The 27,378-nt window shown below is 41.3% G+C and overlaps 1 protein-coding gene and 1 long non-coding RNA gene across 2 annotated transcripts in view; one reads left to right on the forward strand and one right to left on the reverse strand.

The window, feature by feature from the left end:
• LOC132956663 (uncharacterized) overlaps positions 1-5,635 on the reverse strand; it is a 32,920-nt gene extending 27,285 nt beyond the window's left edge. Inside the window, exons 1-2 of the long non-coding RNA XR_009666060.1 lie at positions 5,419-5,635; positions 815-871 (exon numbers count right to left, since the gene is read on the reverse strand). This is a non-coding gene — a long non-coding RNA (uncharacterized LOC132956663). The remainder of the gene's footprint in view (positions 1-814; positions 872-5,418) is intronic.
• A 13,693-nt stretch (positions 5,636-19,328) lies between these two features.
• On the forward strand, positions 19,329-25,739 carry wnt7ba (wingless-type MMTV integration site family, member 7Ba). The gene is made up of 4 exons (XM_061030236.1): positions 19,329-19,669; positions 20,800-21,026; positions 23,823-24,094; positions 25,226-25,739. The coding sequence occupies exons 1-4, from the start codon at positions 19,587-19,589 to the stop codon at positions 25,703-25,705; spliced, it is 1,062 nt and encodes a 353-aa protein (XP_060886219.1). The 5' UTR covers positions 19,329-19,586; the 3' UTR covers positions 25,706-25,739.
• Positions 25,740-27,378: the final 1,639 nt, after the last annotated feature.

The following is a 27,378-nucleotide window of genomic DNA, read 5'->3' on the forward strand; positions in this document are numbered from 1 at the left end:
AAACTATTATTAGGAAAAGCAGTGTGTGTTTCTCTTCAAACTCTTACTCATCACTATAATCTGTTTTTTTTTCTTGTTATGGTCTGTTCAAGAAAATCGGCTGCATTACAAATTATTGTGCATTATTGTGCTTGAATAATGCGAGTGATGAGAAGATATTTTTTTTTTTACAATTTTAGTTACAATTTTGAATGCAGCTGAGTTTCTTGAACAGACCATAACAAGAAAAAACAGATTATAGTGATGAGTAAGAGTTTGAAGAGAAACACACACTGCTTTCCCTAATAATAGTTTTGTGTGAATATAAGATTTTATGTTCTTCCAACTGAGTTTCAATTTCCAAATCATTCTTTAAACTCAAATGTACGAAAAGTACGATCATTTTTAATAGATACCCAACAGAGGCTGAGCACAAATGGAATAATGTTATTTAATGGACTACTACATTATTTTTATTTTATATATGTTATTGTTTTTATTGCTCATTTATTGATTGTATTTCCTGCAGTAGCTTTAACTCATTATGTTTGTCATTTATGTATGTATTCTCAGGATCATTGTAAATGAGGGTCACCCTCAATGATCTCTCCGAGACCTTCAATCGAGGTTGATGATGATGATGATGTCACCACATATGAAGATTTGTATTCAAAAAAATAAATAATAGTGTTTCCAACTTTGTAAGATTTAGGTGAATTTCCAGACATAAATCTTGAAATTCAAAGTATTCTATTCCTGTATGATTATTGCTGCAACTATCTCTCCCTTCACAGACTGAGGTAGCATTGCTGTGTAAGCATGATAATGTACTCACCTGGACTGCAGTATCGACAGCCATGTTGTTCCACATTCACTCCTGTCCTCACTTGCCCTGCACCAAAAACACAACACAGAGAAAAAGACTTAAATTACAAATACGTGTACGTCACCACTGCTGTTTCATTGAGCACAATGATCTGTGATTGATTCAGCATTTGGTCTGCACTTTGTGTAGCGTGTTGTTCTCTCACAGTGTTCTAGTGCAAAGTGAGCACAGTACATCCTTACTGATTTATTTCTGCTGTTACATGTCAGCGCTGCTGCTCAGAGCACCAGCTGGTATTTGTTCATTTTTATATTCAACCATAAGTTGTCTTTAAATTAATACAATATTTTCATAAATTGTATTCACAACATGTTTATATAATGATTTCTCATTCCAATGCTTAAAAATAGCAAGGGCATATTATTTAATTGGTACATTAATCTGTGGAGGTCAAAGCTATTACACTTCAATGCGTTCCTTTAGAACAAATACAAAAGGAAAAATGGATATAAAAACAATCAGACAAAAAAGTTACTGGGATTCAACATTTTAAGAAATTGTCCTTTTAGCCTGTACAAAAATGAAACACTGAACGTAAACTTTTCCTCGAGTTAATTTTTTTCCAATGCTTTATGACAAAGGAGGATTCGTAAATATCTCATGCTGCAGCAGCACCGTCCCCTACAAAGTTGTAGCTCAGTCATGCAGACATTAACATTTTATTAATCACATGAAACGAGGCTGGGTGGGTTGCTTCAGATAAAATATAAACACTCTAAATCCCTTTTTACTGCAATATGTACACGAAACCGAAAACAAGATTAAGGGTTAAGGTGATGCTGTAACGTTTTTAAAATTTGCCTTTGCCTACAGTTGATTCATCAACTATGTCTGAGACATATCCCAGTCTTAAAATATTACATATGCCTTTTTTCTTTAATCAGCGACCTCCATATCAAATACATTTGACATGAAATATGAAGTAAAAATGATTAACTCAGTTTAATGATATATGAAGAATCACCCTTGTGTTTGCTTTTTTCTCTGTTATAGGAAACCTAGTTAAATATTTAAGCTATTAAGCTGTTTATCTCTAACCCATGTTCATGAGTTATTATTAGTCCTTTCTGTTTCTATACATCACAGCTTTATGGAACACACACAGGGAATCACAATCCCTCAAGGCGCCTCAACACTGGCCTTAATAAAGCCTATGGTAGAGTTTATGTAGGTGTTTGATAATATATTTTTTTTTATTATTTTGCCCCCTAGCTCATAAAGTAGGTAGCTCACTTTTTGCTAGGTGTATGTTAAAACTGAACCGGAAGAACCTGCACTTCTCCCCACAGAGCTTTGCTTCATTTGCTTTTCCTCTCTCTCTCGCTCTCTCTCTCTACCCCCCCTCCCCCCCTCCCCCCCCCCCCCATCTTCTCACAGGACTCGTGAACTCTCCATAAACCCTCCGATTCCCTCCAGAACACTGCTGTCTATCCAACATCAGAAGAACTAGGAATAAAACAAAAGAGCGAGAGAAAAAAGGCTGAAACTGACAATAAGGTAAGGAGAATGAAGAGACAGAAAGGCAGGGAATAAGAGAGAGAGAGAGAGAGAGAGAGAGAGAGAGCGAGAGAGAGAGAGAGAGAGAGAGAAGTGGGCCAGATTGCAGAGGGTTGAATCAATGCAGCGGCCTGGTCTCTTTTTTTTCTCCCCTCTCTTTTTTTCATTTTTTTTCTCTCTCTCAAATGATTCACAGTGGAAAGAAAAGGCCTTTTCCTTGTCCTCAGTTGAACTCCACATCAGCTTCCTGTTAGAAAGGCAAGAAGGAAACACCCAGAGCAACATGCGCGTGCGCACATGCACACACACACACACAAATACACACAGAGGAAGGCCTTCACTAGTGGATTCTTCGCTGCCAGAGAAATTAGGTCAAGCACTTAAATGCCCTGCACTGAGATGCGCAGAGATTTAAAACATGAAGTGTTTGGTGGGGACAGCACAGGCATACCGGAGCAACAAACATGTACGCAGACATGCGCTTGTTGTCAAAATACACTGCTGCACACTATACTGTCAGTTCATGGCTTGCTACATTATTAATAGCAAAAAAAAAAAAAATATATATATATATATATATATGAGTGGGTCCCAATGCGCCTAATTTTAAACGATCATATCTGTGACGATTAGAACAGGACAAAGTGGCTGAGACAGATCATAACATACAGGATAGTTATATACAAAAAGAAAGGCTTAGAAAACCCCTTCAAGGAATACATGCGCATATTCTCGAACTGCAAGATGGCCTGATTAGGAAGTGACAGGAGTCTCTGAGCGCCTCTTACACAAATCTTAGGACAGGACGGGACAGCACAACACGCCACATTACAATATCAGACGCGAACAGCACAATATCACCAAAGCCTGCCAACCCCACTGCCTCCCGCCCTCTGACCTGAAATTCCCTTAAAAACACAACACACCGCATCACATTCAGCTCCAATCCACTATTCATAGAAAAGCTGGATTGAGATGGGCCCGATCTTGCCGTTTAGGGTTTCAATCAATTGCGTGAGATATGAGAGAGCTGGAGGGAGAGTGGGAGGGAGGATGAAGCTGTTTGGAAAGCAAATGAGAGAAATTTTGGGCAAATACAAGCCAGCTTTTTCTCAGCTTTATATTGGCCACTGCCAGAATGGCCCACTGTGGGGCTCTGAGCTACAGGGTGGCAGGGTAAATCAGATGATAATCACGCCAATTTTCACTCTGCAGCCATGTGCTTCTCCTGTCCCACTGACTCACAGTGGAGAAATGAGACAGAGTCCATTGTCTGAGGGCCACCTGTGTTTTGCTCCATTTTCTCAAAGGCACAATGGCATTTTCCTGTTTATAATACTGACTACAATTTATAAACATGCAATATTAAGGCATTAATAAATCTCATGACCGAGCAGGTTTGCTGCAGCCAAAAGGTCACTCGGCTCCTGACAGTTCTGTTCCTCTTTTCATTGAAAGAGCGAGAAAAAGATTGGAAGGTGGGGAGGTACGAACTCAACACCCTGTTTCTGTCAGTAGACATAGATCTTTTTTGAGAATTTTTGCCGCATCCAAAATTCGATAATGAGGAAAATCTTACCCAGCCAGTCAGCCAGCTCACACACAAAGCTCTGAGAGCACACACGCAAAAACACCGACATATATAGTGAAAAAGACATTTCCAGGTTCCCACAGGATGAAAGGACAAACAACCTCTGAAGATAATCTGGTTTAGACTGTGTTGAGTGTAAATTTGCCGATATGTGCTGCGGTGCTGTGGGTAAGAATTACCTTTGGTATGAAAGATATCTGTGGCATGATCTCAGACAACTGAAACGCACAAATAACTGTTGGGTGATATGTTGAATTACGCTGTAAAGCAGGACAATCCTTTATTTTCATGCAGGGACAAACACATTTAGACTCTATTGCAGGGCAATAATGAGTCTATGATCTTAATTGCACAGATGCAATTATTGATGTAGTTGCTCGGGGGAAAAACATTTTTTTTTCCTGAAAAAAAGTGCCTTCTCATCAATTATTAATTTATAGCTGCTGGCAGAGAAGATTTAGGATACACAATGAACTTTATATGAACCTTAAAACGACTCATTTGTTAGGCAGCCTGCTTTAATATTGACAAACTAAAGGTCCTTCATAATGAATGTCCTGGTGCTGTCCTGAGTGTGTGGGCACATATATGACACCAAAAATACCATTATACTGTATACGCCCTTTTTTTTAATCATTTCTCAAAGGTTTTACAGTTGAATCCAAAATAGTTTAATCCTTTTCTATAAGCTCGCTGCACACCTGACAAACAGACTGGAAGCCTACATGGGCCGTTTAACCATTAAAAATACATTCAGCTTCTGCTGAGTTAACTCCTCTCAGATTTCAATGAATTAATTTCATCAAAAACTTCTCTGAGGGAAACCACAGTGACACATCAGGGGAAACCGCACACTCTACCATATGTTCTCATGTCTTACATACACTGATTATCTCAAGCTGAACAGCACGGGAGACGCCGCTTTTTTAATTAAAAGCACGTTTTTCAGAAATCCTATAAATTGCTCATTTGGAGAGTGGTGATGTTCCTGCTGGACTGACGTGATCTGCCCGGCTGCCTGTCTTTGTTTTACATCGGGGACAACAAAGGGAAAGATTATGCTTTTCTGCGCAGGGAAACTAGGACACCAAAAGGCGACCTCTTTTCGTGTAGGCTGCTGCGAGCCAGAATTTACAGCCTGGCGACGATTTAAATTTCACATAAAGACTGGAAGTTGTTTTGCACTGGTTTTCACAGTCTAAGACGATTATGTGCAAAGCGCTTGTTTTCTCGCACCCTGGAAACTTCCCCCGAGGACTGTGGACCGGTTCAGTCATAACAGTGTCAATATTCAGTGAGCCAGTCAAGGGTAGATATCTGTTGGCTGCCATTAAATGCTTAAAAGTGCGCTTTGCATGACAACCAACATTGCTTTGTTGTTATGAATGCGCATAACGCATCAGTAAACCTACAAAATAATAACGCCTTTGAAAGGTAAAGGGTGAATTTCAGACTGCGCACTGACCTGTCTCAAGTTCAGCTTGTATGCTCTCTTCCCCCGGGTGTCCAACAACCAGGTCCGCGGGCTTTATGTATTTTTAGACGGTGGCGTGTCCTCCCTGTGTCTAGGCTGACGAAGCACGATGCGGTCGTATTTGTAGTTTGAATTGTAGAAATGTCCTGTAAGACTGTCTCCTATAGCGTCCAGGAGAGAGTTGTATGTGTGTGTGTGTGTGTGTGTGTGTGTGTCTCCCCTCCACCCCCCCCTCCTCTGCGTGTCTCTCCGCCGCTCATCCAGCTCGGTTCAGCGGGGACACAGAGGCTGCAGACAGCGCCGAGCGTCCTGCGCCGCCGACGAACCAGATGCGTCAAGTTCAGCTGAGGTGAAGCCCCGTTACACAACCAGGCTGGCTGTGCAGCAGCTTGCACTATCGCGCTGATTATTTAATGTCACCTAAAGGGGGGAGAAAAAAAAAAAAAAAGGGGAAAGACACCTCTCACTGAAATCTCTCAGAAACAGCCTGTGTTGCGATGATTATTAAGGGCTGCCTCACTTCCCCCTCCTGCCCCCTCCGCGGATCTAAAATGCACTATTTGCTGTGTTTCACTTGCATGATGTCAGCCTTTGAGCCTTGTAAAAAAACAAAAACATTTTTATTCATTCACTCAATTTGAGGCTGAAAATAGCTTAAATTATCAGCGCTTATTATTAAGTGGTTAATAAACGGGACTACAAAAGGAATAATATAGCTATAGCCTAATCCACTCATGTTTAAAAGTACAGCTATTTAATTAAGAAGCCTACACATGGAAACTTTAATATCACAATTTATGCATCTCACAAAGACCTCTGCTTCATTTTTATTTTCCTATTGAACAGTTTTTGTATTGTATTATCATTCACCACTTTGCATGTTTAAAAGCAAGCTGCTCACATGGTGTATCCAAAATTGTATTCTTAATAAATATGTAGGCTATGCAATTTAAGAAGCCAGCTAGCAGGCTAAAGGTCTCATTTTAGATACTTAGCAATACATTAAAAAGTAATAGGCATACTAAATAAAGTTCCTACCTTAACTGTGGCTGTGTCACACTTCAACAAAGCTCAAAGACAGAAAAACAACACTTAAAATACACTGTAAGCTAAAATATCACGGTGCTAACCGAAGGTTAAACTTTCAAGTTAATTATTTTTCTTCCTATGATAGTTTAAAAAAAACAACTCGTGTGTTTTAAATTGACAGGCCTATATCTCACACCTGTTTGCCTGCGTTAATTAGCGAATGTAGTTGTGTCCCCCTGTGCAAGTAAACAAGGGTCTGTACTTACACAGTCAGGCATGAAAGGTGACATAAAGACAAGTCCAGACTTGTTGAATTTCCCGACTACCTCACTGACGCTTTATTGATTAATCAGCTGCAGAGAGAAGAGACAAGACGAACTTCTCAACGACCAATCAAAAGCTCATTCAAAAACCTGTTAAAATAGGACAACTGAATTTAATCTCTAATGCTGTTTTTCTGGAGTTGTAATTTTCAGTAGATAACAGTTAACCATATTTACTTTTTTAAAGATAGATAGATAGATAGATAGAGATAGATAGATAAGTTAAGCATGCCCATTATTTATTAAAAAAAAATGCAAAGATATATCCTACCTTTCTAGTGCATGTAACATAAAGGGCTGTATTAAATATGCTTTCTAAAGGCTAAGATTTAACCATTAATATGGACTCTCTATGTTTAATAAAATGTTCCTTTATTAATGTGATTTAAATAAGTAAATAAGTATGTATTCTTATAATTAAAAAAGTAAAAATCAATAATGAAATAATGCCAAAAATCCCCTTTTTCGCAATTTGACTTCATTATACACTTTATTGTCCCTTGAAAAAACATTTTCCCTGAAAAGATGTGACATGAAAAAGTTCAGTTAAAACATGATGTGACTGTGATTTTGTGATAAACTTTTGAAGAAAAAGAAATACTTGAATAAAAACATAATAAATGTAATAACATGTAAAAAAATAAAATAAAAGTTTGGTTGTAGAACCGTGGTTTTATTTGTACAATATTGCTGTTCGAGTCAGTGTTCGTGGGCTGTTTGCTTTTCCCCCCACTTTGTGCACATTATTAAAGGCACCAGTTCCACTGTTAATGTGCACACACAGCGAGTGTATTGAGTGCTGATTAAGCTGTATTGACAGATGATATTAAAGTTGCACTCAGTGACCGGGTTCTGTTTACTGTACGCCTATGTCCTTATGCAAAGAAAGACACTATAGGATTATGAGAGTGTGTGAGTGTGTGAGTGTGTGTGTGTTCACAGCTCGGCTAAGCATGTCAGCTATAGCTTACAGGATTAGAGGGTGACCTAAGTTCGTATTGATTGAGATTCACCTCATGTAACTTCAGACAAACAAACACTAAAACAGATTTATTTCAGTATTTTTTTTTTTTTAAAGACGATGATGAAAATGTGATGGTCCAATGGTTACAAAGACTACTTTCAGAATTAAAGGTGAGTTTAAAGTTTCATATTCATTTTAGCCTTTTAAAAATATATGCTTTAAATAGGAGTTTGAAAAAGTTTAATAACAATTTCTCCCAATATAGTAAATATAAGTATGACATATTGTTCTTATTACATAAATACAACTTTATATAAACTTTAATTAAGTTTTTTTTAAATCTAGATGTGGCTCTTTTTTTAAACATTAACCTATAATAAGAAACTCTTACTTACCAGTGTTATTGTTGTAATATAATATGTAATATGTTTCATTGAATTGAATATATACTGATTTAACATTTGCAGTTTTGGCAAGCCTTAAATAGACACACAACTAAAAAAAACATCTGTTTGTTCCCCTTCATATGCACTTTTTAAAACAAAGCATAGTTAACTATGAATCTATTATTTAATGAATTATATTTTTGTGTCTCTTAGTTGGAAATGTTTATGCTGAAGCTATAAGAACTCTAATTTGGGAAATAGATTGTTAAGAAGTTTCTCTCCGTTTTTTTTTTCCTTTTGGAAGAAATAACTTTGCTCTGTCCAATTTGCAAGGTAGAGTGAAACAAGCATTAACTGTCAAATGAAACCAAACATAAGAAGAAAAGATAGAGAATAAAAAAGACAAATTAAGATTAAGAAAAGTCAAAGCAAAGTGAAACGTCACTCAAAGTGTAATACAAACTGTTAGCTCCACTAATGGACGTACTGAAGATGTGGAACTGAGCTCTTATTGTCCAAAACCGAACACCAAAACGGAGCTAAGCACTCAGTTCTCATAAATCTTTCATTTTAAACTGATGTTGAATCACTCTCATCAATTACAAAGTTTTGTAAAAGGAAAACTCCGGACTTCTCTTTTAACCTTCTTTGACAAGATTTTTTACCTATATATAAAATCTACTTTTGCTATTTGCAATATGTCCAAAGAGAGGACACGGTGGGAGATAGGAGGAGAACAGGGATCTATATCTTAATGAGGTGGGTCAGGCCCTTAGATTGGCACTGCTTATTTGCAGTCAGACACTCTCGTTCAGCTCCTTCCCTGTCTCCAGACAGTGTGGATGGCAGCTGAGACAAAGCTAGCATTCTCATCCTTCCAAGGCCCCTTTTAGTTTTATTCTAGGCCACCGCTCTCAGACACGGACCATTCTATGTAGAGCACCCAAAGACGGCAGCGAGAGAGAGAGAGAGAAAGAGAGAGCGAGAGAGAGAGAGAGGAGAGGAGGAACAAGCAAGTTTCAGAGGAGGATGAAGGCGAGAGGAGGAGTGGTTCGGGGGGGGAAGTGGGCGGAGGCTTTGTAAAGGGCCAAACTGCTGCTTCTACCCCACCAACCTCACCTCCTACCCTCCTCTTCTTCTCTTTGGATCGTACCCCGGCCCCGTTCCCCTTCAGCTTGCTGCAGTGCAGTGCCACGCCCCAACCTCGCCCAATGAGAAGGCTTGAGATCTGATCGATCACAAACAGTCTTGACCTTTTCCCCTCCACCATCGTTAGCTGTTCTAAGAAAATCTGATATTCCAAGTGAAAGTTCGGTGAAGTTTGAGCACCTCAATTTGACTTATGCACAAACACATAATAGAGAATGTAATATAAAGTGCATTATCTTGGGCTATAGGATGTGTGTCTGGCCATGACATGATTGAGGCCCTTTTAGAAAGATAATCTAGCAATGTTACAGGTCCAGAGAAATCCCAACTTTTACATAAAAGGATCCCAATGAGTCCTAAATAAAAAGTAATTTAGGCTGCAGATCTAGAAGCAAAGGAAAACTGGTATCAAACTGCTACTAGTACCGAAAAGTTCAACTCCTGATTCAATCCCTGATATATTAATAAAACAGGGAATCAGTAATTTTTAAATAAAATCACAGTAGATTTGTAGGCAAATCTAGACCATAATCTTTGTAATGTAAGAGCTTAATGATGTCATTCTCAGTTTGTTTTCATACAGCTCCTCCTTTCTGGTTGGTATGTGCTTAATATTTTTTATTAAAGCTTTGCTTTTGCAGTGTAGGTTGGCTGAGCATGCATGTTTTTACAGCAACACCCAGTTAAGTACAATAATGAAAATGAGTAAAAAGGATAATAACGTCTTCTGCCAATAATGGTTCAGTTTATCTGGTTTGCTGTTTTAGGAATCGTTTCAAAGTGTGAGCACAAACGCATTCACGGCTGTCTGAAAGTGTCAGTGCACCTGCATTATCAGCTATGCCATAGTATGTTGTGGCTTGGTTGCCACAGGTAACAGGTAAATGATTACCCAGAGGGCCGAGGGTGTCCTCAAGCTCAGGTCATGAGAGACGGTGACAACGGTAACTCTAGGCCTGTGCGTTTATCGGCGCCCCTTATGCGCTTGAAAAGCTGTATTGTGTGCACATTGTGAGTGCAGGCCGTGTGATGTGCAGTGCCACGCTTCAGGAGATGATGCCGTATTTCATGAAGTGAGTGAATTCTCCTGCTCGGGATCATTTTTCACTTGCTGTTTACCTTGCTTTGAGTTGCATTCAATTCAGAGCTTCCGTGTGTCCAGCCATGATTGAATCACAGAATCAATGGCTGGAGTGGTTGTCCTACATTACACATCAATAGCTAGTAGTAGCTTTCAATAGTTTAAAAGCAGACCTAAAGAGAAAGCCAACGGGTGCACAGAGTGGGAAAAATCTGCCTCAGTCCTCTTTTTGGTTTGGGCTGATTCCCACAGGTTGTCTCACTTATTAGCTGTTTTCCTGCGCCGGAGAGAAGAGCACAATCCCTCTCAGTCTCACTTGAACACGGAACAATGCCAGGAATGGCTGCATTTGTGCAGTACAACCATTAGGCAACATCCGACTGCCTAATTCATTCAATTTCTCCCTCTGCCATGCCAGCACAATTGGCCTGAAAGGGTGCAGGTGGGGGGCAGCGGAGGCTGAAACGCACAGAGTTCCAACGGTTAGCGAGTTGGACGGGTTAAGGCACAGGACATGGGCGGACTGTTGGGGAAACAGCGTCCCTGAGGCGATCCTGTCAGGGAGCAAGGCGGTCACCCTGACTCCCCATTTCGAGTTTGACCCTGACTTAATCTTTAGGTACAAAGTGCTGGATCGCACGGGCCTTCTGTCGCCCCTTTTCGGCCCTGTTCTCTTTCTCACTTTCTTTTTTTCCTTGGGATGACGCCAACAGCCATTGTCGCTGTTGACCACGAGAACAATTGGGTTCTTATGCTGTGGCCAGTCAGGGGATGGGATGGTAAACTTCAGCAATGACTGCACTAAGTAAATTATAGCTCCAACGGCCTGTGTGGTTTGGAGAGGCTGCATAGCGAGAGGTCGTGCAGCTGAAACCTCCAGTTCAGCACATTCGGCGCCTCTGCAGTGCAAAACGACGCCGCCGCGGCAAAAACACTCGCCTCTCTTACAACTAGTATCGCTTGCATTCATGCAAAAACTTCCATTTACAGCAATGGGCTCGAAAGAAACACAGGTAGCTCTATTTGGAAATCGAAAAACTTCACTGAGTAACGTCTTGTGAAAATTGTGTGACTGCAGGGCAAAGAAGGATTGCTACAGTCCTTTTCCCTCTCTCCCTCCTTTCTCTAAGATCAAGGCTCCGCCCGTCCACTGTCCTCCCGCGCTCCAATTGCTCCACCCTCCGAACCTATCCCATTTCTGAATGACATCATCTGCACATCTGTCGTCCCAACAGGGTGCTGGTGACACAGACAGGCCACAAAAATTAGTAGAGCTCTTTGCCTTTGTCACCAAATCTCCCCCCCCCCCCCCCCCCCCCCCACTCTGGCTCTAGTTTCTCGCTGTTGATTTTACTGTCCTACTTGATGTTTTTTCCTTCGTTCTATGGCTGCCTTTCTTTCTTTCATTCTTTCCTGCACACCTCCTTCCACCCTTTTTCCCTGCTGCATTATGTCCTGTAATAATACGGTGGTATCTCGCCGTTTCCTACAATGTGGCTTGGACATTTGAGCAGGCAGGAAACAGCCATTAAACTAAATGATCCATGGGCCTGGCCTCAGCCTTGACCCGTGTGATTGTGCGCAAACTCAATCAGCAAGGTCAGCACTAACATGATGTGACTATTACAAAAGTTTTTTTTTTGTTTTTTTCCCCAACTTTGAATTATTTGAGCTATTAGAGCTTGCTAAAACCGGTTGAGAGCTTGCGGTTATGTCAATTTGTGTGTTTGTGTGTAGAGTGTGTGTAAGAGAGGGGGAAGAGAAGGAGAGAGTGGGGGGGGGGGGGCAATTTTTGAGTGTGTTTCGACGGTAAAGGCCCGACCCATTAAGGGCCAAGTATTCTCAAGGGAACACAAACTTACAGAAGAGTAACACATGTTTGATTCCCAAAGCTTCAGAGCAATTATTCTTTACATATGAATTACTAACAGATCAGATTGAGACGGGTTTTTTAATCAAACCAGCTGCAGTGGAAAACAACAATGGGGTGATGTTAGAGAACAAAAACAATGAATTCTCTAATTAACCAAAAATCCCTGTATGAAAATAGCTATTTTTTGACTACTATTTTCTTTTATTATAGGGGGTTAAAATGATGAAAATGACTTTTCTAACCATTTCTATCACATGCATCCCTCTGGTTTGACAAAATGCATGATTTAAACAAAGCCTATTAAAGTTCTGTGTGAGCCAAAGCAGCACAGAATGCAACAGATGGGATTTGAACCCATCAGGATTACACTGGGAGATCATAAGCCCGATGACCATCACACACTCTTCAATTAATATTTCAATTGTCTTTTTTTTTGTGTGAATGACTTTAAATAATTACTCACATGATTCTTCCGATCATTATTTGGGAAAGAGAATATGTCACTACTAGTGTGACATCATTCAGGACTCTGAAAGCACATAATTCGATAATTCGATTTGTTCTAAGCATTGCTGTGGACACGAGATGCTTTTAGATGTCTTTGTCAAATACTAATCAGGTTTGTGCGTCTGTCGGCACATAATACACAGAGGCAGAACAATTAATACAAATTCTGTAAGCAGGGAAGAATACACTTTACTCTTTTGTTTTCTTGAGCACAAACTCTGCTCTTGCCGTTTAAAATGACGGTGTTCAAATATTCTTTGATGCCTTTTTTTTTTCTGGAGTTTAAATTTCAAGCTTTGTGTTTGTTACAATAAAAAACCTCAGGATGAAACGCAACAGACACAATTCTCTTTTTTTAAGAATTCATCTTCAGTAGTAGTGCACAGACTCAAGAGATACATTTTACATTTTACATTGATGCGAACAAACGTTGACGGTTATATTTTTTTTGAAATTTGAATGGTAGGAACCAAAATGGCGGAACTACTGAGGGATGTTGGGAAGTCAGGGGGCTGCTGAACAGCTTTGCCTCCTGTACTTTTCAAACATAGGAGTGAAGAGCCCCCTTGAGGATGTTAAAATTACACACTCTTACACACTTGGACGTCTAAATAAAACACAGTCAAGTCAAAGCCACCTCGCGATACAAACTGAATATTCACACAGAATCTAAAATAAGGGGAAATGGCGAGAAGAAAAAACGTCTCACTGGATGCCAGTGAATGATCTATTTACAATATTACAACCATGCAATGTGATGATGCAAACTTTCTAACTAACAAATGTATGATGTAACCTTCAGGTCTGTTGTGAACATGATTATAATAGCAACAATTTTCATGCAATGAAGGATAAAATGCAGACGTAAAAGTGACATGCTCGACCCAAACTGAAAGCTTCTGATCTGAATAAAGACTTCTTCTGGTGCTTTGTCTCCCCCTGCAGTTACAGCTGAGGGGAGGCAGAGGATGTGGTAGCTGCAAAGAACGACAGACTAAATGAAAATAATGCAAAAAGGGGAATAACAGCAAATCAGCCTACAGTATAAACTGCACTGATTCTTAAATCTGTATGAAACAGATTGCAGGCGTTCATTCCTACTAAAAAAGAAGAGGTGTTCGCTCCACTTGTTTGGAGCTTCTTCTGAAAACATGTTTTCCTGCTTGGATTACACACTGAAACTTTTTCGGGAAGATTAAACACTAATAAACAACAGCCTCATCAAGCTTGTCGAACACTGCGACGTTTCTCTTTGCTGAAACGGAATCAAAAACTTGTCTCATGGTGTTGAATTGAAAACCATTTCTTCCGCCGAGCGTCCAATTTCTCCACATCTGCAACATGTTTACAACTCCAAATCTGTATTTGTACACCAAAGACCGTAAATCCCGTTTACATAAAAGCCCTAATCTCTCAAGACATTTATGTGCCTTGTGGCATTGTCGAAAAAATGCCCCCCCCCACCCCCCCCTCTGTGTGCTGCTCCAAAAGGTTCAAGATGCTTCAAAAAAAAGCAAAAAACAATAATTGCTCAAAAGTGGAATCGTCGCTCTGCAACATGGAAACAATTTCCCCCTGTCAGCTATGCTGGGTCTCATGGATCCTCCAAACAGTGTAAATTAGATTTGATGACAAAGCTGTTTCTTTCACTTGTGTCATAAATACTCCTCGACTCTTCACCCGAGGGCTCGTTTGGTGTTTCATCTGTGACACCCTGTAATCCACCAGTGCAGGGGGTGGTGGTGGTGGGGGGGGGGGGGGGGGAGGGGGAGAAATATTCATTTCCACAACCACACTGGGATTTCTGGCATTGCAGCGAGCGTTTTAACCCTGAGCACATACAAGCACCATGTGTTTGTCTTGTAATATTACGATCTAAACGATGCCTCTGACATTGCGGTTACGCTCGCAAACCACTTCTGCTGCGTGGAGCGATGTGTAGAAACGCTCATGTGCACTTGTCTGACCGATACAAATTAAACCCATCGTGGTGTCTTTGTGGATCAGAGACATACAGGATACATAAAACACCACAGCCTCTAGAGTATGTCTATTCCCATGTAATAAAAACAGTCTAACAAAAGAAGACGGCTAATGTTATTCAGAACCTATAGTCCAATGAAAAGACCAAAAACAAGCCATGTTTTAGTGTGGGTCACTTCAGGGGTCAGTTCTTTACAGGGCAAACACCACCTCATCACCTCAGTCTCTTTGCTGGGGCCTACTTTCTTCTGTGGGTTAACACCAGTGTTCATGTGTGTTTACACAAACAAGCTGGTGTTAATGAGTGAAAATCATCCCTGACATCATAAAGGAGCATTTCACCTAGTCACACATACGCGGCTCACTTTTGTATTTCTGGAGAACCGTGGAGCCCTAAAGAGCTTCAAATGAAATTGATGAGTTCATTTAAAAAGCTTAAAGACACAATATGGTTACAATCTGTGAGACTCTTTGTACAGCTCGTGGTCCTAGATTCAGGACAAAGACGAAAGAATATTAATCCTAGATTATTTTACTTGAGGGAATTTTGTTTTGTTGTTGTAAATGTTAAAACTAGCTCTTGTAAGAATTTGACCGCCCCCTCTGTGTTCGTGCATGTTTTTCTCTGATGGTCTTGGTTTGTTGATGATGACAAAATAGTGAATACAATATCGTTTGATTTATTAATCAGTATTGTTCTGTTGCTATCCATTTTGAGTACTGCATGAAAACTAGGTTAATCTAACATAACATATTTCTGTATTGAAGTCGTTTGAGAGTTTGTAGTAAGGTGAGTAACATTATATTTTTGCATTACTTATTGGCCCACTAAATATAAACAAACCACTCAATTTACTTCTTCGCTATTTTAGTATCTAATTTGAACAAACACTTGATTGGAAATCATTTAAACCACATCATCAACATATATATGAATATCCAATCTGAGTCATGCTTTACACTGATGTGTATCGACAAGATGAGACTTACTGAGATGCAGGATTTACAATAACATATGTTGAATATTGAACACATGGGGATATATTTCACCCAATAACACTTACTCTTGTGTTCTTCCTTTTTATGCTTTTTTATTATTTTCCTTCCTGTCTCAGTTTATGTTGAAGATTCAGTGGCTGAAGATGAATGACAACACTGCCATCTAGTGGTTTGGTGTCAAAAGACAACACTGCTAAAACAGCTGTGCATGTAAACTACTGAACTTGTAATAAAAGAGTGTTTTTGAGAATGGATAGAGCATCATAAAACATGTTTCAATGCTCAAGTGTATTGATTTTGTTTTACATCCCTACCGGCATCTTCAAGTGGATCCAATCATATTTAAGACCAAATGAAATGGCTTATTGCAATAACCTTATGCACATGTGATTATTACATAGACTGTAAATAACAAAGCCTGAGTGATGTCACCCGTCTGTTACTGCAGGGGGTTTTGGAAGACTGTTGATAAGAGGTCACCATGCTGGAAATGCTGACTCACCCTAACTTTCAGTCAACCCAATGACAGGCTAAGAGCGGGAGCTGAGGCGGGTTTTAAATCCCGTGCCTAGGCATTACTCCTATACGTCATAAAACCAAAACAGGTGAGTTATAAGAAAATTCACCCCTGGGACAATGTGAGGCAGATGACGACAATAACTTTTCAGAGGAGAGGTGAAACGCCTTCAAGATCTTCTACCAAGTCCAGTTGCGTTTGGATCAAGCTTCGAATTGACCTTGGATTGACCTGGATGACTGAGGAGCTACACAAAACCTAACCAATCACACCAAAATGGGTCTTTTTTTTTTGTAGCAGGCTGTCAACATGTTCATTTCCGCAGTAAATTTTAGATTGGGTTGTGTATGTGACTTCCTGGTCTCTTACAGCCAGCCTCAAGCAGACACTCAACGATCTGCAGCGTCTTGCACTTCTGCATTGGCTTCGTTTTTTCGACGGCAGAGGTTGCCACTCGGATTTACACTTAACTGTACATTCTAAACAATGACCAATGTTCCTGGACTAGGACACAGTGCTTCACACATATACAAGTATATTCTGATAATCTTTTCTGACCCGTATAGCATCAACTTTGATAAAAACATGTTTCATTTTTAACCTTGTGAGAGTGTGTATGGGATTATGTCTTGCACACACATCAATGAGTCCTGCAGTTCTACGTAAAAAAAAAAAAAGCCAATTATGTTGAATTATCAGATGTTTGCTATAATGAGCGACAATACCGTTTCCAGTACAACCCATCAGCGACTCAGCTCCAAATTCAGAGCTCAAGGACAAGACGGTCTCAAAAGCCCACAGAGCCCAAACGACAACATTATTCATTCTGGACTCCAGATTGTCTCTGCCAGTCTTCATCCCTCATCATCATCAACAATGAGTGTCGCTCTCGAAACCATAACTGTCAATTCACTGACGGCTGTCGGGACAGATTAAGAAGAAACATGATACATTTAAAGCCTGTGTTGTCACGATCAGACGTCCTGATCAGCAGTCAGAAGGATATCTGGGCAGCCTCAAGTCTCCATGTTCACCTCGATTTCTGTGTATAAAACCCTGAAAAGAAACAGATATACTGTGTGGGCGCCAGGACAGTGAGTGCCTGCCGCTTAAGTGCTGTCTTGGCTTTGGAAATGGTGGTTTAGGAGGATTATTTTGACAGAAATCGAGGGATAGAAGAGAGCAAGAAAGAGAGCAGGAGAGTAAAAGACGCAAAGAACACATACATGCACGTCTGATAATGCTCCTGCTGATCACGAGTCAGAGAGGATTTCTACGAGTTGTCCTCTGAAGCAAACCATTCTGTGACAAGGTTTCAGCGTGTTTAACTGGATCACCTTTCAGCAGCCCGAGAGAGAAAGTCCAATTTAGTGGCAAAGCAGCTTATCATTCTGAAAAGTACCGTGTATACATTTCATCCGTTTTAGTTTCACAAGAATCCGGCCGATCTTTCAACAGTCAAAGAGTCAGAGCTATTTTCTCCTTTTACACTCCAAGTCGCCCTCTATCTCACAGAACTGCTCTCCTTGTGGCTGCAGGATATTCAAAACAAAACTTTATTTCACTTCTGTTCCAATTTTGTTTTTCTCATTTTGGAAGAAATTCTCTCAACGGTGTCCTTGAGGTTATTTGTGCAGCTCAGATGTCTCGATTTTCAGCCTCTAAAATGTTAACAATGAGCAGAGAAGGGTCTTTACTGTGTCTTCTGTCCACTCTGTAAATCAGACTTAAGGAACTCCTCGACCTTTGAAGGTCCTGAGGGATTAAACAGGATGTTTACCTCCCACTGGACCTTTTACACTCACAGCAAACGAAGCGCGGTTTGCTGGGGACATCAACATCTTGAATTGAATAAAACAGAATCCATTCCTTTTCTTTCATACATGTTCGCTTTTCCATCTACTCACACCTGCGCACTCCAAAGATGACCTGGATTTTTACTGGATTAGTCACTTTGTGGAAACATGTGATATCAATTGAAGCATCGTGGAAGGATTTTAAAAGACGCCTTTCAACAATTCAAAAGTGAAATGATCTGCTGCGCACTCTGTCTGTCTGGGTGTTTTTGGATTCATGACACTTCCTTCATGCTACCACATGGCGGCGCTGTTTTGAATCGGTCAATTATCACTATCTGAAGCATCTCAGGAAGAATCTGCCTCCCTTAAAAGACAATATGAGAAAAACTGCAAATACACAAGTTTAGCAAGCCACCAAAAATATAGAATTCCTCCACACATCACTACGATAAAAGTTATTTATCATTAAGTCTCTTCATTAACATTGTCATCCTTCAAGCCATTCATCTTAGGCTTTAAAAGTTGACTTCAATTGCAACTAGAATTGATTTGTTTCAAGTTATTTTCTAGCCAAAGGACTCATTGAATCTGTCTTTAAATGTCAGAGAAATACATATTAAATTCAGCAGGCCGATAGCAATACGTCAATTTGTTCAGTTTACTTTCATAAAGGAAGAAGAGAAGCATCTAAATTGTGTATATATATATATATATTAAAGTTTTATTTATAGGCTTTTTATGCCTTTATTTTAGAGAGAGGACAGTGGATAGAGTCTGACACCGGGGAGAGAGAGCGGGGAATGACATGCTGGAAAGGAGCCGCAGGTTGGATTTGAACCCGAGCCGCCCACTTGGAGGACTGCAGCCTCTGTACATTGAGTGTGCGCACTAACCACTAGGATACCAGCACCCAGCTATTTTTTTTTCCCGAATAAATGTATGAAATGCATCAGTACATCTGTCAACATAAAATAGCCATAACTAGTTACTTGAATGTTCTCCTTGGAGATTGAAAAGATTTATAAAGGTATTACAGGTGGTGTTTTGTGGGTGGGAATACTGTGTGTGATGATGCGGAGTTGCAGACTCACCCCGGGGGCTGGTGCACCGGGAGAGGCCACTGTCTCCCTCTCTTAGACTCTCTCCACACAACACTTTAGGAGACGTGAACAGAGGGTATCGTTCATCCGGAACCCCATCTGATCCCCACCCTCTCTCTCTCTTCTCCTCCTCCTCCTCCTCCTCCACCTCCTCCTCCTCTCTCACTTGTTCGCACCCAGTCCTCTGTCAGTCCAGGTGGCGGAGCGCACTTCGGCCCTGGGATGCAGCCTCACATCTCCGACGCATGAAGAGCGGAGCTTGGAGCTGCCGCAGCGCGCCACGGCTCCGTTAGCCAAAGTCAGCACCTCTTGACAGGGCAGAGAAGAGACGGCACGTTTGGACCTCAGATAAAAGGATATATTTGCCCCCTGTTCATTTTTTTTTTTAAATTAGTATTTACTTTTTTAAGCCACAAGGGAGCAGAACCAGATTTGTTCAATGCGCAACCATGCTCATCATCTCGTCTCGCAGCGCGCTGCTGTCCGTCTACTACCCGCAGATCTTCCTCATCCTCACCAGCGGTAGCTACCTGTACGTCTACTATCCCCTGCATTTGCTTCAATCCAACACACGTCTGTTTGCTTTACTGGAAGGAGTGCTGCATTGCGCGGAGATTATTGGCCAATTACGCACGAACGGCGAAATAGATCGCACTTCCAAAGCATTGGCTGTTCGCTGCAGGTGACAATATGAACAGGGAAAGCCCTAAACAACGACTTTTACAAGCCAAAGTCCAGAAGTCATTGATTGTATTTTCAAATGTTTCTTGTGGCTTAATTTTGTTCTGCTGTGGCACTGAACTTATTTTGTAAGGGGAGAAAAAAAAATCTACTTGGAATATCCAGTTAACCAAAATTTAGAGCATAGGTTGGAAATGCGTGACATGTGACGTTTAATCATTTTTTTTATTTTCCAAAATTCAGTCGCACACTGCCACGGAACACGAGCTGTGGCGTTTTGTCCCCAGAATACGAGCAGTTATGCGCGTTTCATTCCAATACTGTGCCATAAATCGAGCGGAGTCGATGACGTCTTGTATGAAAGAGGCCAACATTTAATCTACATGATTTTTTTTTTTTTTTTTTGTACATGTTGTAATATGAATGCAGCTGATGAGATAACCTGCTCCGATGGATTTACACATTACACCAGAACCCACTTTGTCTTCAGGGCACCTCGTCAGACAAGCGCCTTAATTTGAAAGCAGCATATGGAAAAGAGTCATACTGGACTACTTCAGGCTCAGCATATAGGCACAGGGGAATGTCATGAGCTCTTTCTTATGGCACTAAAAGATCCAGGCTCGCTCACAAAGAGAGTGATTGCTGCACCATACATGCCTCTAATTCAGAGACAGGGCCTCAAACTCTGGTGGTGGTTCATGTTTTCTGTCACAGAGAAAGAGAGAGAACTGAATCTTTGCATTTCTATAATTAACTGTTCTATTTAATCTGCTATAGAGGGTCCATAAGAATACACATAATGTGATGTTGCAGAGTCTGATCTCCACTTTGGATTAGTTTGTTTATTTGGTTTTATTTCTATGATTATAGGCCGACAGCTGTTGTGAAACATTTGGGAAAATGTGTTTTTTTGATTGGACACTCCGTCATCTGTTTCCTCGTAAAAGACAGCCCCTCTAACGGTTTCTCTCTGTCCAGGGCGCTGTCCTCTGTGGTGGCTCTAGGTGCCAACATCATCTGCAACAAAATACCAGGACTTGCCCCACGCCAGAGAGCCCTCTGTCAGAGTCGCCCCGATGCCATCATCGTCATCGGCGAAGGTGCCCAGCTGGGGATCAACGAGTGTCAGTACCAGTTCCGATACGGCCGCTGGAACTGCTCGGCCCTGGGAGAGAGGACCGTCTTTGGACAAGAGCTGAGAGTAGGTCAGTCTGTTTAAAAGTCGTTTTGATTTCAGTTGTAAATTGTACATGAATTAGTTCTCTATAGGAAATCAGCAAAGCAGACCCGGGCGAGGGGAGAAAGTTGCTTGGTGTACAAGCGTGCCAGATTTTTGACAGCATTTCTATCAGAGAAAAAGAAGATCACAGAAAACGAGAGGACAGAGATTGGAAACTAAATGCCGCAAGAGGCCTTGGCTTCATGTCAAACCCCTTTTTTTTCAGAATTGTAGGAGTCAATTTAACAGAAGTATACGCAACCAGTTGAAATCTCTGGCACGAGTGTGGTCTGACTGATGTGTGATCAGGGAGTTAAATCCGTCAATTCGGTGTTGCTTTAACTTGTCTGTTAAGCGGCCTCAGGAAACCAAAATGAGATGCTTGACCGGACTCTACAATCATTGAAGCCAATAAAACAGCAGCAGACATTCAGATGAGCAAATATCAACAGTAAGGTTTCCTCTTATTGTCTTCAAAGTAGCATAAAATAGACACCAGGGGCAAAGCTGAAATGAAAACACCAGCCACAGAGAATTCTCTTCCTTGTTTAGAAACGTACACAAAACGTCGCACCTCAAAGTTCTCACGGGAGAATCAGCCCGCTGTTAATGACATCACTGTCACCCACTGTCACATCAGCTGTAAGTGAAGTGTCAAGACACCTTTACTGAGCAGGGTCTAATGCCATCCTCATCAGAGGGCCACCTACTAAACATCTACAACATCTGAAACACACAACCATCCTCCTCGCTCCTCTTTGATTCCACATTCTACCCAGTTTAATTTCTCACAGAGGCCTGTTTGCTCCTAATGTGAACCGCTTATATAAATTGTGTTTCAGTCTGAAATGTTTTGTTGCGGTCTCGCTGTGGGTTTGGATCCATGTTTAATCTAGCAGCTCTGGGAGCAATCACTTTCTTCTACACAGGAGACGGGCAGACAGACGTCTGGATCCCTTTATTTCTTTTGTCAGAGGAAATGTCTCTTTTCTTTTGTGGTGTGTAAACGAGCTCGGAGAGACACTTTTGGATCCAGTTTGGATCCACATGTCCTCTTCACGCAGGCAGTTTGACCGAATAAGAACTCCCTGGAAGACAAACTGGTAGAAAAACTTCCATTGTTAGTTCATGGATAGACATATTTAGCCTGGATGGATCATGGAATCTCAGGAAGTTGGGTTGTAATGTCTATTATTACTCAAAATAGGAACGTAGCCCCTCTTGTGTTGCTAATGCAACATCCATCACTTCACTTGATTGACCAGCCAGGCCCGTGCACTCATTAAGCAATGAGAAAGACCAGAGAGATTCATGCAAACCACTAATTGAAATCAGCTCCAGCAGCTGGATGGCAACAATGGAACCCTGCATGCACTGCCGTACAATCAAAACAAATCAGAGTGCAAAGAGATGGCTGTTTGGCTGTGGCGTGCGCCTGATGCCTTGAGAAATGCTCACCATACAATATATCTGAATGGATCGCAGATTAAGCCTGATGAGAGAAGGCTTCAGAGTTTGTTATGAGTTATGGGTCGGGGGGTGGGGGGAACCGCAGGCCCGATGGTTTCTGCGAGCGAGTTTTGTCAGGTTGGACAGGGGCCATTAGAATCGCCTCTTACCAGAGACGCCATGCATTAATACTCTGGGCTGTTGAGGGGGAAAAAAAAGAGAGGCTCTGCATTATCCTGATTGGAAAGGGTGGATATCTTTATACCAATTACAATGCCAATAAACTTATTTCCCCTCCACGCCATCAATAAAAATGTGTTTTTTCTGAAGGTCAAATGGTGACACCCAAAAGCTAAAAAATGGGCACATCCAAGTCAAGTCTGGCCACAGATTATTCCAACATGCAGAACAGTGGTATCATTTGCTACAAAAATGTGGACCGCCTAAGACGGACACAGAATGACACTCAAGCCGCGTGAGAAATTCCATTGATGAAAAACAAAAAGGCAACTCTATGAATTGAAGAGCCAGAAAAAGCTCCTCCAGTCAGCCAGTAGATGTCACTTGTGTTTCCTTCACTGTAATTATTATTGTTCTAACATTGACGGGCTACTGATGCACACCAGAGGTTAGAAAAAAAAAGACAAAGTTAGAGGGGAAAAATCCACGAGCTTAAGTTCATATAGATGCTGCAAAATTATCTTTATGCTGATTCCCTTCTGAGTCAACTTCTGACTTCCAGACTTTTATTCTGGCTGAAATGTACTAATAGCTGAAGAGTACCACAAGTACTAGGACCATTTCTTATATTATACATGTTATAAATGAAATGGGCTACAAATCAATGCCTACAGGTTGTGGCAGTCCTTAAACTTGTATTAGATCTTTTCTTAGCACCATGCTGGTGTTCAGCTCTCTATATGTTATAGTCTGAGTGCACACGTCAGGGTGGGGGAAATCACACCTTCAATGTATCAGGATTATAATCTCCCCATGAGAGTCTTGCATCTCTGTCCCAGAAAAGGGTCAAATCATGTTGACTGAAGTGCTGTACAATCAGATAAAATAACTTCAAGACAACCCAAGACCATTTCAAAAAGAACAGGATAATAACATGTTAAGACCAAGAGGAGAGGGAAGTCAAGGAATTAAAGTGCAGCTCAGGAGCATCTTTCTTATGGAGCCGAGGCCTTCTTAATGCCCTCTTCCACAAATCCCACAGTTCCAGTTTGTAGTGCAGAGTATCTGGAAAGATAACAGGAGCACGTTTGAGATGTTACTGTTCATTTATACTCTAATTCAAATGTATTCAGACTCTGCTCTTTCTCTTCAGGCAGCAGGGAAGCCGCATTCACGTATGCCATCACAGCAGCAGGAGTTGCCCATGCAGTGACCACAGCTTGCAGCCAAGGCAACCTCAGCCAGTGTGGCTGCGACCGCGAGAAGCAGGGCTACCACGACCGGGAGGAGGGCTGGAAGTGGGGGGGCTGCTCGGCTGATGTGAAGTACGGCGTGGAGTTCTCGCGGCGCTTTGTGGACGCTCGGGAGATCAAGAAAAACGCCCGGCGGCTCATGAACCTGCACAATAACGAGGCAGGGCGAAAGGTAATGGATTTAAACTGTATCTGTCTATCTATGTATTCGATAGATGTACGTTTACAAAACCTGTACAGTATGGTTAGGTATCATTTTTACAAAAATGGATGCTTTCAAGTTAGTGTTTATGTAGGACAGAAATGACAAAGCTGGTGGATTAAGCTGCCGACATGGAATTGTGACACTGCCACACAAACCATTCCTTCAATAAGTCTGCATGAAACGAAGATAGAGGAGATTTTTGCAAGTGTTTCTCTCTTCTTTTTGTTGTGGTAGCACCATAGATCGCCTCACATACTGAAAGTCAAGAGCCAAGTCCCACAGAATGTTAAAGCAATCAAGAGACACTAAACGTACCTATTGCTTGCTTCTTACTCATTATACTTAAGCTCTAATTTCAGCGATGTAGGGGTGGGTTTATCTTTAAAAATGTACTGTTTTGGGGCGCTTGTGGCACAGTGGTTAGTGCGCGCATCCCATGTATGGAGGCTGTGGTCCTCCAAGCGGGCGGCCCAGGTTCGAATCCAGCCTGTGGCTCCTTTCACACATGTCATTCTCTACTCTCTCTCTCTCTCCCTGATTTCCAACTCTATCCACTGTCCTATCTCTCCAATAAAGGCAAAAAAAGCCAAAAATAAATCTTAACAAAATAAATAAAATTACTGCTTTTAAGTGATAATATATTTACAACAAAAAGAGGATTTTTTTCCACCCCAAGCTCAAAAGTCACCTGTCAAGTTTATCTTCGTGCAGCATTATTGTATGAATCTGGCTCAAACCACAAAGTAATTCTATATGTGGATGGCTGCACAAGAGGTTTGGTCAGTTTCCTCGCCGTTATGTGGTCTGAATAAAAGGTAAACTTAATTAGAGACTACTGTTTTGGGGTATGAGTTTTTTCCCCCAGGGTTTGACGTGAAGTTGGCATAGCGACCGGCGTTCTGAAAGTTGAAGTGTCCGCAGAAAGCCCAGCTTATCAGACGAGAAAAAACATTTGAATTGCCCATTGGCTGTTTCCAAAACCAGCTATGCACTGTAATTTTAAAAGAACATTTATATATTAATCCCACAAAATCATTTTCAGCTTTTAACCATCACTTCATCCATAGAGATCTAATGTCTTCTCTTGTGTGTGCTCAGATCCTAGAGGAGAGGATGAAGCTGGAGTGTAAGTGTCACGGCGTGTCGGGTTCCTGCACCACTAAAACCTGCTGGATCACCCTGCCCAAGTTCAGAGAGATCGGTTACCTGCTGAAGGAACGCTACAGCGATGCAGTTCAAGTGGAGCCGGTCCGAGCCTCGCGGCTGCGCCAACCCTCCTTCCTACGACTCAAAGAGGCTCGGGGCTATCAGAAGCCCACGGACACAGACCTGGTGTATCTGGAGCGCTCACCCAACTACTGTGAAGAGGACACAGCCACGGGGAGCACAGGGACACGGGGAAGGCTGTGCAACGGCACCTCCACCCTCGCAGACAGTTGTAATGTGATGTGCTGTGGCCGGGGATACAACACGCATCACTACACGCGCATCTGGCAGTGCAACTGCAAGTTCCACTGGTGCTGTTTCGTCAAGTGCAACACCTGCAGTGAGAAATCAGAAGTGTTCACCTGCAAGTGAGCACACAGGAAACGCAGAGCTAAAGACAACGAAGGTGGAAAGGGTTATGACAGTGGAATTTGAATTGAAGGACCTGGAAATATTTATTTAACAATTTGCACATTTTTACATCCAGTTTTGGAATTCCTGAAAGAGGAAAAGGAAAAAACGATGCAGGGTTTGGAGAATTCTGACAAAAAAAAAAAGACTGATTTGAAAACAAAAAACTTTTTTTTTTTTTTTTTTTGTTTTTGCCTGGGTTCAAAACTGTGGCACAACACGAACTCTGGAGAAAGATCTGAAAACAACATCTTGCAAAGATGGAACTGTACAGGTGTCGTGTCCAACAAGAAAAGCAACAAAGACTGTTGCGGGATTGTTGGAGAAAGGTTTCGTACTGGAAATGCTAAAACGCTTCAGACTGCCGTGAAAGACGAGGGACTCCTGATGAAGACTGAGAGACGGCAGTGGAATACTTGTAACTGTATGCTCACACTGTATTCTGTTTGAACACTGAAATAAAACATTATTTATGTACACATATCTTTCAACCCTAAAATCTAATAGGACAGAGAGCAAACTGATTTGCTTCCCCCTCTTTCATGATTTCCATTTTACTGAAACATTTCAGACGAGTCATTTTTAGTCTCATGGAGTTACATTTCTATCCATCATCAGTTATCAAACAATTCCATTTGACTTCGCACTCTAGTTGTCATTTTTCCTCTTTTTCCAGGGATGTTGTCAAGTTGGGGGATTGTGTTGTTGAGGGCTCTCTCTCATGGACATACCCCCCCCCCTCCCCTAAGTCTAGACCTTTTGTTATGCCAAGAACCAAAGGGGCAGAAAATATTCCCATACTATTTTAAGCATCCAACTTGTCTAGTTTCACCGGCACTTTCCATCCCGACTGTGTTCATTGTTTTGTTTTCAGAGAGCTCTTGACTTCTGAGAACAGCGTGTAAGCCTCATTGGAACTCCATAGAGGTGCAATCAGGTTCAGATACATCCAACATTCCCATGAACGGCAGAGAGGTGGAATTCCACATTATGGCCTCTGCTTACACAAGGCCTTCCAGCGTGGTTTCGGCCTGCCTGGGTCGATGGCATGTGCGCTAACCACACAGAAGGGGGTACGAGAGGATCAAAGGCCTGAAAGCTATTTTTGGACGGCATCCTTCATGTAGTCAGAAATGTTTATTTAGGCCTTTATACAACATTCAAAACAATTAGAAGAGTATATTTTTATATGAGGAATGTGGCACTTTATGTCATTTATAGATGGAGAAGAAAGTCACTATTTACAAGTCTTTTCTAATGTCATTGTTTCAGATTTGAAGGCTATAAATTATTGGAATTTCTGTGTTTGATCAAAGTTCCTAGATTGTAAATATTCCATGTGTTTTACCAAAGTAGCCCAGATCGTCCATCTCAACACCATCCTTCACAATTCAAAGTAGCCCAGAAAAGCTGAGATTCATCAAGTGTTGGAAAATATAAAAATGACATTTTGTGGGAAATTCTGTTAAATATTTAAGTTAATTCAATACTTCAGCAACCGACTAGCTGTGGAGCTTTCAACCAATCAAATGTCTGTTACCGCTGGCCTTCACAGCTCCTTCAGGAACTAGAACTCACTGCTTCCTCACTTTAAATACAGACAATTCACGTTTCTTCTTTTGTTCTATGGCAAC

Source organism: Labrus mixtus, chromosome 22, assembly GCF_963584025.1.
Source record: "Labrus mixtus chromosome 22, fLabMix1.1, whole genome shotgun sequence".
Taxonomy (NCBI): domain Eukaryota; kingdom Metazoa; phylum Chordata; class Actinopteri; order Labriformes; family Labridae; genus Labrus; species Labrus mixtus.

Coding starts and splice junctions, on each gene's coding strand:
- wnt7ba (XM_061030236.1), top strand. CDS start 19,587: ATGCTCATCATCTCGTCTCGCAGCGCGCTGCTGTCCGTCTACTACCCG. Junction 19,670..20,799: donor CTCACCAGCGGTAGCTACCT/GTACGTCTACTA, acceptor CTCTCTGTCCAG/GGCGCTGTCCTCTGTGGTGG. Junction 21,027..23,822: donor TGGACAAGAGCTGAGAGTAG/GTCAGTCTGTTT, acceptor CTTTCTCTTCAG/GCAGCAGGGAAGCCGCATTC.